This window comes from Lutjanus erythropterus, chromosome 23 (genome assembly GCF_056507025.1).
Source record: "Lutjanus erythropterus isolate fLutEry1 chromosome 23, fLutEry1.hap2, whole genome shotgun sequence".
NCBI classification, from domain to species: Eukaryota; Metazoa; Chordata; class Actinopteri; order Lutjaniformes; family Lutjanidae; genus Lutjanus; species Lutjanus erythropterus.
Window position 1 is genome coordinate 24,677,805 of NC_139339.1, and position 12,179 is coordinate 24,689,983.

At 37.4% G+C, this 12,179-nt stretch overlaps 1 protein-coding gene across 4 annotated transcripts in view; it reads left to right on the top strand.

Moving 5' to 3' along the window:
• Nucleotides 1-12,179, top strand: part of pde5ab (phosphodiesterase 5A, cGMP-specific, b) — a 111,482-nt gene that overhangs the window by 77,198 nt on the left and 22,105 nt on the right. For 3 of the 4 annotated variants that reach the window (XM_084711901.1, XM_084711902.1, XM_084711899.1), the window contains exons 9-12: nucleotides 1,570-1,678; nucleotides 1,818-1,902; nucleotides 4,520-4,695; nucleotides 9,853-9,912. In XM_084711901.1, coding sequence (XP_084568027.1) covers nucleotides 1,570-1,678; nucleotides 1,818-1,902; nucleotides 4,520-4,695; nucleotides 9,853-9,912 — 430 coding nt within the window. The remainder of the gene's footprint in view (nucleotides 1-1,569; nucleotides 1,679-1,817; nucleotides 1,903-4,519; nucleotides 4,696-9,852; nucleotides 9,913-12,179) is intronic. The other variant, XM_084711900.1, reaches the window with a different exon arrangement.

The following is a 12,179-nucleotide window of genomic DNA, read 5'->3' on the forward strand; positions in this document are numbered from 1 at the left end:
AATTGCCCCAAATCTTAAATCTTTATTATATCTTTCAGTTTGTCTGTAAGCTGTTGTATAATAACAATATTACACCAAAGGGTGAGCTTTAATGTGATTATTAGCCTGACAGTGGTCATGACCGCATTACTGTGTAATATTCTCGTGCTACCTGTCATTATTTGAGGTAATTCATTACGCATTTTAATCTGCCAATGATGACCCAATAAAAATGGGTCCGTGACCAATGTTGGGTCATGACCCTAAGTTTGGGAAACACTGTTGTAACAAAACAATATTTAATTATACACCAATTCATATTACTTATGAATATTATATTTAATTTATGTGATATTCTGCTTTTAGATCCTCCTAAATCTTACATACTGGATCTTTAAATGTAGAAAAAGTAAATGTTTATCCTGCAAAAACACTCTTTTTGTCATATTATATTATGAAATGCAGTGGAGTAGAAGTGTAACTTATATATGAATTAAATATAAGATGGAATAAAAATGAATTTAAAAAAATAAAATGAAAATACTCAAGTACAAGTGCTTCAAATTTGTAAATTCTGTACTTGAGTAAATGCATTTAGTTTCTTCCCACCACTGATTTTCTGCCTCTCCCTTTTCTTCTCCCTAACACATACCCACTGAAACATTCGTTTTTTATTTGTCGTTCTTTCTGTCATCCACTAACACACTCTCATATTCCCTCCCTCGTGCACACACACTCACACACACATGCACACACATACCGTCCCGCCGCAGCACTACAGCCAAAATCCACTGGCTTTTGCCTTAACCTCATGTTATGTTTATATATCCATTTTCCATCATTTATCATGCAGTATTATAGCAGACTCTGTGGTCGGATTTGGAGCGACTAAAGATAACAAACAGGCTTATTAAGCGCTGACAGACGTGACTGACGGCTGCAGCTCTCAGACCTGAGCCAGGGCCCAGGGTGGACTCAGGTGCAGCGTCCTGGCTGCAGATCTCTCATTAACCAGCACATGTTTTAGTCTTCAGTGCTCTTAGCCTGGAGCTTTAGGAAGCAGGTTTAGGGTTATAGTGATTGCTAAATATGAATTCAAGGAGCAGCTAGGTGATGGAATATTCAAAATCAATCTTCAAATTGTCTCTAAGAAAGTTAAGTTAAGCAATAAATCACAAATTATGTAACCAATGTAGGTGGCGACCAAAACAGAGCTTAAAGACTATTACTAGTCTATACTAAATATGTGATATGTTTGTACTCATGTTTCTCTGTGTCAAAAGGCAACTGTACAAATGTACAGATGCATCGTTACATCAAATGGAAATATTTCACTTTTTTTGTGTGATCAGGCATCTTTGCAAATATTTGGATTTTCTTTAGAAGTCACCAAGTATTGCATTACATTAGTTTGTCCGAAGTGACAAAGTAAGTAAGTGCTTTCAAAAGGAACATGAGCTGGGTGTATTTTAAGATGGGAAACAAACAACTCAGCATGCGAGGTTTGAGACATTAATCCGGATGACACTGGTGTTTCATCTCATTATGAATGATTAGTTATGAAGTTGTTTGTGTTGTGTGTCTCCTCAGGGACTGTGATGTCAGTCAGATAAACTACATGTACGCCCAGTATGTTAAAAATACCATGCAGCCTCTCAACATTGCAGACGTAACCAAGGACCAGCGCTTCCCCTGGACGGTCAGTAGATATTTTATGTTTTTCTTCACTTTACTTTACCTGTCTTGTCTTGTCCTTTCCTGTCCTGCCCTGTCCTTTCTTCTCTTTACTTTTCTTTTCTTGCCAAAGTTGATTAATTATCCCTCTTGTCTTCTGACAGAGCGAAAACCCAGATCACACCAGCAACCAGATCAAGAGTTTGCTCTGCAGTCCCATCAGGAATGGCAAGAAGGACAAAGTCATAGGTAGGATCTTTCTGTCTCTTTGTGGTTGAACACCCTTTGAAGTGCTAAACCTGGGTTTAAGCCATCTCTTTTTCATCTGTTCATGACAGTATCTTAGCTGCACAGAGAACCAAAAGCTGATTGAAAAACAGTCAGATGTTGGTTGAAGGCCGTCAGCACAAATAGATAAGAGGTTTGTGTCATTAGTGGTGAAATGGTGTACGGTGTAAGGCCAGTCTCAGCCTCACATAAGGGGAAACAGATATATTGGTCAACCCAACGAGTTGTGATCACTGTGAACATTGATCCCAGACAGAAAATTTACAACCTTTTATGTGGATTATGTTGATGGTAAATGTAGTCATTTGAAGCAATAAATGTCTGCTTCATTGACAGAACTGAATTTTCCTGCTTGCAGACAAATGTTTTAAAAAGTATTTGTACTTCTACTTGAGTACAAAATGTGTGTTTGACACCCCCTCTTGACATGAGTAGATAAATGACTTCTATCAGTCAACAACAGAGCAGTTTGCTTGTTTGATTACTGCTGGCCATATCCTCTTACACGCTTCCAGGCGTAGCTGATGCAGCCACAGCCTGTGCATTTCTTTGGCCATACTTGAATAAATACGTCTGAATATCTGAGTCAGACAAAATACTGTGAAATGTATCTTCAACCATAACATCCTAATGTCGTTTACAAGCGAAAAGAAAAAGGTGGAGACTACAAATCAAAGCTGAAATAGCTTGAAGTTCTTCCTTAATACCGATGACAAAACTGTAAATGTCAACTAGCAGCCCTGCTGCTGGAAGAACAACAGATTTTGCAGCAGGAGAACTCAACTTTCTTGGCCAATATAGCATCACTGAGGACTTTATTGCTTCAACGGACTACATTAACCATCAGCCCTGATTGGACATAAAAGGTAGCAGATTTTCCATCTCAGTAATTAAACTGTCTCTGCGGTTTTCCAGTTACTTTTCAAGGCAGTGATGTAACATCAGCACCAGGGGTTAGAAGCTTTAACTATCTTGAATCGCAGGCCGGGGAACACATTAAGCATTACCACTTTTATGGTCCGTCCATGAATAGTCCTGCCACTCCATCCATCACAGTGATTATCATCAGCATAATTAGCTCATAGCAGCTCCATTAGTTGGCTATGAACATAACGGCCGTGGATGTCTTTCGGTGATCAAACAGATCAGGTCCTCTTGGCCTCTCCTTCAACCTTTAAGAGTCTTGGTCACGAGCCAGATCAAATCAGCTTAGCATATTACAATGAAATGAACTGCATCTTTCTCCTCCTCCTCGTTTTTTGCTTAATGAATACATTATTAGCATTAGAGATTCAATTTTCTGTTCTGTGTCCTTTTAAGGCAGAACTTTGTGTCCAGGTATAAATAAAAAAATGTATTTTTGGTGGTATTTTAGGATAAAATAACCAGTCTCACACAAACTGCTAACCCTTAGGCTATCTCCAGCCTATAGTTTGTTACCTCTGATCCAAATCAGTTGCTGCTGAATATACCAGGCCAAACTGTAAAAGGCAAATGCCTAATAAATACACTTTGAGGAAACATCCTGAAAACACAAAACTGGTGACCCAACCCCGGTAGTTGGGTTGAATCAAGGTTGGATCCATTCCTACCACGAACTAACTGTTCAAGAGACGGTTTTGGACCGAACCAAGACCTCTCAAGGGTGCAGTTGTTTTGGACTCCACCCAAGTACGATTACTGTGTTAAAACATGCCCAAATGAATTGAGTACAATTAATACAATCAGAGTACAATTAAACTGGAATAAAAAGCATAGATGAAAAACCATAGGAACATACCAGTTAAAGAAGTGTATCTTTGAACTACAGACCAGTATTTCCCAAACCAAAGGTTACAACCCAAAAGACCAGGGGATTTTTTTGGATTGTCATTAAGCACACTAAAATTTGTACCACGTTTCCTCAAATAGTGACAGGAAGATGGAGCGTTGTACCAGACTATTGTGGTAAAGAGAGATTTGCCTTCTGACTCAGCTCTCAATTTACCTGTCGATCAATGTTCCGAACCTCACCTATGGTCATGAGCTATTGTTTAGTGACCTAAAGAACGAGATCACGGAGACAAGTGACCAAAATGGGTTTCCTTCATTGGGTGACTGAACTCAGCCAGTCAGTTTAGGTGCCTTGGGCATCTGATTAGGATGCCTCCTGGACGACTTCCTTTGAAGGTTTTCTGTGCATGTCTCACTGGGAGGAGTGCCTGGGGTAGACCCAGAGCCTGCTGGAGGTATTACATATCTCATCTGGCCTGGGACTGCCTCAGGAACCCCCAGGTGGAGCTGGAAAGTGTGGCCGGGGAGAGGGACATCTAGAATACCCTGCTTAGCCTGCAGCCACTGTGACAATTGATATTGAATTGAATTGAATTGAAATATATTATGGACACTAACAAAATGAAATTCTAACAGTTTTTAACATTTTCTTCTGGTCTACGTGTTTGTCATTCCTGAACAGAGAAATAAAAATAAAACACAAAAGTCAGTCACCGTTTTTGAATGACTTAAACACTAAGCATAATGTATACTGAATTTCTAATGTGTCCAACCTATGTGTCTGTGCCTGCATGTGTCTGTGTAGGCGTATGTCAGTTGGTGAACAAGATGGATGAAGCATCAGGCAGTGTGAAGGCCTTCAACAGGAATGATGAGCAGTTCCTGGAGGCATTCGCCATCTTCTGTGGTCTTGGCATCCAGAACACACAGATGTACGAAACCGTGGAGAGAGCCATGGCCAAGCAAGAGGTCACCCTGGAGGTCAGCCTCATAAAAACACACACACACACACACACACACACACACACACACACACACACACACACCACATACTCTTACGTAAAGTGCATTTTGAAACTTTGATCTCAGTGCATCATTTTAAACCATTCTGACCCAGGTCAGTAGTTTATTAGACTGCAAATCGACTGCATGTTATGAATAATGACTAACAGGTAGAGACACAATGTATAGGAGGCATTTTGTACAGTAATGATTCTGGGCTTATCACTATGGGTCGCTGTCACACACTTTTTAGTGGACTTAATGAACCGAGAAAAAAGTACACAGATTAGGAAACAAGCACAGCAATTTTAACACCTTCTGACCTATTAATCAGGGAAAATAGTCTGACATGCATGTGTTATCATGATTACCAGATTTATGTAAATACATAAATAGCTTATACAATCATTTCCTGAACAGAATTCATGATAACAGGTGAATTTATTTGTTGCTATCATGATAAAATCACATATCTGCTATTATAAAATCCTGTGGTTGGTTTGATTGTTTTCACACCACAAACGAACCGTGCCAGAGTCCATATGGACGCAAACCAAAACCCACCTTCCCAAGAAGTCTTGGGTCGGCTTGGCTCTTGAGAGCTGTCAAGTTCCCAAGTTAACCATACTAACCAGACAAACAGAGTTGATTTTGTCTTTATCTTTATTTGTGATACCTTTTGTTTCTTCACATTTTTTTCCTTGTTTCCTTCCTTTCTTCCTTTATCCTTCTCACCCTTCTTCTTTTTCTTTGTGTGTTTAGTTTCCTAACTCATTCATCTGTTCTTTGAACACTGCCTGCTGCTCCTTCTTTGACATTTTATGAAGTAATAATTCATAGCCCTCAGCATTTGCAGGTGTTTTCTTCAGCAATCATACCTATTTTCTTCAGTAATCACATGTATCTCCTCTGGCAGTCACACGCATTTTCATCAGCATTCACACACATTTTCTTCAGCAATCACACACATTTTCTTTAGCAGTCGTGTGTTGTTTTCAGCAATCATATGCATTTTCTTCAGCAGTCACACGCATTTCCCTTAGCTGACATCAAATACCTTTAGTTAGCTTAGTTGTAAAACCTGTAGAAAGGTAGGTTTAATCAACGATAAATATGTAACAATTATGTGTAATAAATCACTACATCAAGAAGTAGTCTGCAGTAACTGAGCGAAATAAAAACTGAAACCAAGTGTGTCATTTCATAACTCAGTGTGTCTGCTTTTGTGCTTCTGTCTTGTTGAGGAATTTCAGACTTAAACAGTGGGGACATTTTCACATCCTGAATTTATGTTACAGTTCGATTGGGAGTAAGATTTGGAATTAGGTGTTTAGTTGATTGTATTATGGTAAAGCGGAGCAGTGAGGGTCCTCACAAGTATAAAAGAATAGAAGAGTACAGTGTGTGTGTGTGAGCATCTGATAGAGCTATATGTGGGTGTGTGAGTGACAGTGATGAGGCGATGCAGGAGGATTTTTCAAGCTGCTTCTTGACACTTTCCTGCCTTCAGCCTCCGTGTGCGACAGCCAGAAAAGCACAAATTCATTATAACTGAGCCCACACACACTCACAATTGACTATCACACCTCCTATTCAGTCTCATGTACTGCCCCTCTCCCACTTCCAGCCACATGCGTGCACACACACTGTACACGCTTGCTGTTTTCAGTGTCTTCTCAGTGGTGGAGCTGTCAGCTTCAGGGTGTCAGAGGGGACGTCTCCTCTCGCCTGCAGCTGACGCCCGCCTCCCCTGGCACCCAGCAGCCTCCACTTTACCCAGTTCAACCAGTTCACTCCAACTGGTCTGGACCTCCTCTGCTCACTCCAAAACTGTGCGTCTGTGCAGCAAAAAGTTCAGAGATGAATTGATGAAAAAGGAGAAAATTTCAAATTGAAATTTACAACATCAAATGGTTCCATGCTAGCTCTGGTTCGAATCTTTAACAATCGTTATCTTCATACCAATGCACCGTCAGGGACAGTATTTATAAATAGCTGCTAGAAAATATCTTCAGTACTTCAGTGACTGGCTTTAATATACTATTATCACTCTAAGTAACCATGGTGAGTGATTGAAGACTCTCCATGGTGGCAGTGAGCAAATTATACAGTTACCAGGCAGCAGACATCAAAATACTTCCAAGTGTAGCTTTGAAGAAACTGGACTAAAATGACTAAAATTGAAAAGCAGAGTTCATTGCCACTGTGGTGAGTCTTTGATCACACCACAACTCAATGCAACAATTCTCCATCGTGTTATCTACAGTATCTATGTGTGTGTCTGTCTGTTAGGGTGTCACAATTTAAATATAAATCAATCGAAATGAATTTCAAGAGTCGAAAGGCAAAATTTGGGATTCTCCCCATATATTTTTTCCTCTCCTCCCCATCTGCTTATGGCGTCCAGCCCATGTCCGAAGAATGAAACAACACTTTAAAGATGACACAATCAGGCATTTTCATCACTAATCGCACACATTCTCTTCAGCAATCACACACATTTTTTTTTAGCAATCATGCATATTTTCCTAAGTAATCCCATGCATATTCTTCTGCAATCACATCCATTTTCTTCAGCTGACAATCAAATACCTTTTGATCTGATTATTTCTATGTAAACACAGTTTGTCCTCAGAGTTTGTTCAGTTGTAGAGTTTCATGTAGACAGAAAAGTGGTACAGTAGGCAGTGTACAAATGATACAGTTATCAGGTACCAAACATTAAAACAGTTCCAACTGTAGCTTTGAAGAAACTGTCCTAAAGTTGATGACTGATGATAATTGATAATTACACCAGAACTCAACACAACAGTTCTCAATCATCTATCTATGTATTTATCTATCTATTAGAGGTGTCACAATTTAAATTGTAAGTTGAAAATTGATTGAAATTAGTTTTTTCAGTTTCAATAATTGAATTGAAAGACAGAATATTCGATTCTCCCAGTATATATATTTTTTTTTCTCTTCACCCCATCTTCTTGTGGTGTCTGGCTCATGTCTGTTTAATTAAACTAGAAGATATAATTTTAAAAGATAAAAGTCTTGGCTGATCAACCTTGTAATGGACCAACCTCCTGATTAAATGTTTTGTTAAATGTAAATCTCAACTCCTTCAGATAGAAATTCTGACAGCATTGAGTTAACAGAGTTGACAAAATGTTAAATCTTTTCATTTCACAGCATAGTCGTAGTGAGCAGCCATTTTATTTTTTTAAAGTTGCTCAGAATTCTCTTAACGCTAATCAAAACCAACCAGCATTTTGTGAGTGCTTTTTTACAAGAAGATATTAAAATATTAAACATATAGTCATCAGGATGCCTGATGAACATTTTCTAAAAATAATGTGGAAAATTTCACTGCAGGTCAGTGTATGAAGTTTCTTATCACTCTATTTTCTCTATTCTTATTACTTTGTGTTTGAAAATGAAATTCCCACACTGTCATTGCCTTGGGTCTTCTTTTTAGACACAAAAGACACGCAGCTCTCTTGCTATACTGAGAATGAACTCCAGAGCATGATGTCGACTTTATATTTTGAATTTGACTGGCATGTCTGACTGATGAGCGGCACCACTTTGTCTTTTGTTCCCTGTCAAAAGTCTGTTCATCTTGAGCTGTATATGTTGTTCTGACAGCCTTGCAGCATCAGAGCGCTCTTGTTTCTTTAGCTTTCCCAGATGACTCAGCGTCAGATGTTTCTCACGAACATTTTGACTTGTCATGGGAGGAAAAGCACAGCTGATACTACTAACATTAACGACAGCTCTAGTCCAACAGCTATTTCAAAGCAATGCAGCATTTAATAATGTTCTTGACCTGCAGTTTGACAGGTCAAATATGCACTGTGAAAAAATCTAGCAGTGATTTATTTTCACCCTGATCTGTGCCGCAGTCCTGCAAAGCCTCGTGTTCATCACTCTGCTTAAAAGTTTACTGCTTGCAAACACAACTTTTACTTCAACTTAAAAATGTAAGTTAACTGAACTCAGGTTGAATAATAAAGTTTAAAGACAAGTTTTATAAAACCAATTAAGTATTACATTGAACCAACAACTGTTTCAGTCACTCTGACAAACATTACAGATATGTATGTGTGTGTGTGTGTGTGTGTGTGTGTGTGTGTGTGTGTGTGTGTGTGTGTGTGTACACATATATATGTATATGAAGGTATGTGTTGCTAATTGGTCTTGATGAGCACTGTAAATTCAAATAAGTTAGCAGTATTCAAAAAATTGAGACAATTAGTTGCCACAACTCGTTTGACTTCACAAACTCAATAACACTTACATGCCTAAGCATTAGTTAATATGTAATAAGTCCCTTATGAGAGGCTTATTAACATTAATATGCATTAATAAGATTAAATAGGTGTATTGTGTAGTGTATTATGTAGTATGTAGGTTGTATTAACAGTTAATCATGTTTTTCTCCATTAAGTTCATAATATTGAATTAATGAAGCTCAATACGCACTTTAGATCAGGTGTCACAAAATGCATAGTTAACTGTTTGTAACTGCATAGTTCACTTCTAATAAATGTATAATGAAGTATTTAAAAACTTTATAAAGTAACAACTAATGACACAATGGGTAAGTTAGTTAAACTCAATAAATGTGTTTGTAAGGCTATTATAAGAAACTTATAATGCTTTTGCTAACATTCTTAAGCGGTTTATAAACTTTTAACATTCTTAAACTGTTAACAGTGCTTATAAATGTCTTATTATGCTACTACTAAAAATTACATAGTCTTATTAACACATTGTGATGTTAATAAGCATCTTATAAAGGCCTTATTACCTATCACTTTGACAGTCCTGAACATTTGTCTTGACTTTTGTGTCTTGGAAGAATTTGGTTTTACAGTGATCGTGTTTCAACTAATGTCAAACTTTAAACTTAAAACACACATTGTGCAAATTCAGATACTCAAGATAATCCAAAAAAATTACATGTAAAATCAAATGATCATAAACTGACAGTCACCACAAAACAAAAAGCTGACTTAAAGAATTGGAGATGCATGTCAGAGAGCAGTTGTGTATGTGTGTGTTTTCTCCAGAAAACCTGATATGACCTAAAGTCTGCATGCCTCATCTCTTTCTGTGTGTGTGTGTGTGTGTGTGTTCCAGGTCTTGTCGTATCACGCCACCGCCGCAGAGGAAGAATCGCGGGAACTCCAGGTAACCGCGGTAAATTAAAATTTATTCATTTAACACACTCATACACCCACATGAACATGAGTTCTCACCAATGTATGGATTATTGAATACACAGAGGGACACACACAGATGGACATTGTCCTTCAGGGTCAGAGGAAGCAGAGTTTGTGTAGACGTGAAGCAGTCATGTAACACAACACCACACTGCTGAATCAGCAAGAATGCAGCAGTATAGCAACTCTATACGGCTACTTTCCCCACAAACACACACATGCACACACACTTGTAGTGAAAATTGCATTAAATGCACAGAAAGGACAGCTAATTACCTTGAACTGACTTTGGCTGACATGAGGCTTCTGTGTTTGGTGTTCAGATACTGTTTCACACAAAATTATAAATCTGAGCTTTCAGAAAAATCTGTGTTTCCTAGTCATAACTATAACGTGGATGTTGCTGTCAGTGAAGAAAACTGGTCATTTTCACATGACATGAACAAAACATTATCACTATGCATCTAATGAGCAGTAATTTACAGGTTTGAGCCAGAAAATGTGATGTTTGGGACATTTCTATGGTGGCTAAGAGGTGCAAAATACATTTCAGAAAACATTTTAGAAAAGTTGACATCTCCAAAACAAAACAACAGAAAACATTTTTAGGAATAATGTTGCGGAAAACAAGGATTTATTCAACTTATTTTAAAGCAGTTAACTTCAGCAACAGAAAACATTTCCAACAACACATTTCAGAAAATTAAATGTATTAGAAAACATTTTAGAAAACTGCATTTCAGAAAACACATTAGCAATATAATAATTAGAACAACACGACAGATATTTTGGAAAACAACATTTTAGAAAATGTGATAACAAAACTATTTTTAAATAAAAAATGTTTCTGCAAACTTGGTTAAGGAAACTGGACATTTTAGAAATTATTATAGTAAACTTAAAGAAAAAACATTTCAGACAATGTTTTAAAAAATGCAACAATAAGAAATTAAAATGAGAAAAGTGTTATATATATATATATATATATATATATATATATATATATATATATATATATATATGAACAATATTTCAGAAAACAGCTGACTTTCAGAAAACATTTCAGAAGACACAGCATTTTGAAAAACATTTCAGAAAATGCGATTAAAAATGTAATTGAAAAACAAAGTAAAAAAATGATTTTTGTTATAAAACAGTGTTTCAGAAAACCTGTCATTTTAAAAAACTCAGAATTTTTGAAAATATTAAGCAAACTGCAAAATTAAGAAAACTAAATAACAACTCTCTTCTTTTATTATTAAACAATGTTTCAAAAATCTTTTGAAGAAAACTGAATAACAAGACTGCGACATTAAGAACAAAAATCATTAAACAGTTGTTTTTTGTTTGAAACAATGTTCTTAAAAAACTTGGTTAAGAAAACATTACATTTCAGAAAATGTAATCGCATTTTATAAAACAATAAAACAATTTCTGAAAACACAACATGTGAGTAACATGTAACATGTTACATTTCTTTCTGAAATGTTGCACTTCCGGACCTCCATATCTCCTGTACATTTTTCAGAGATAAAGTTGACAGTGTGAGCTGTTTGTGTTGCAGTGACAGGATGTAGATAAAATTACACACATCACATATTTGTATAATACATGACATTAGGTTATACATGATGTAATGTAATATTTCACTGATGTATGCAGAGTTTCAAAGACAGAGCAGACAGTGTTGTGTATGGCGTCTGGGTTTGGGGGCCACTTGTAGGTGTTCTTTTGTTTCACTGTAAATGCAAAACAAGATGTTTTCGAAGCTCTTTACTGGTTGTCCTTTTAAAAGAATCTAGAGCTGGTGGAGGCACAGCAGGAGAATCACAGCGCACAGTTTGTGATATACACAAAGCCAGATGAACAAGGTCTTCGGTCTGTGTAGATGGCAGCGTGGCGAGGTTGTTGCTGCCGAGCAGACGGCCTTGTGGACAAGTGGCTCTTTCAGATTTTATCTGTGTCGAGCCATGTTTCGATGAAAGCTTTTTGATTTATTCATCATGTAATTGTCCCACAGACGTCTCTGCAGGGTTTTCTCCTCCACAGTTCAGACCTCTCAGCAGCTACTGAGGCAAACAACCACCTTTCTCTTTAGTTTCCTTTGTCCTCGGGCTTTTCTTTTCAATAACCTAGCCTTAGAAAATAAATCCTCTTACTTCCTGCATTTAAGAACAGCTGTTAAGTGCTGTTATCGTTATCGATAGTTTTGATGTGAGTTGCAGAGTTTTGGAGATGTCGGCT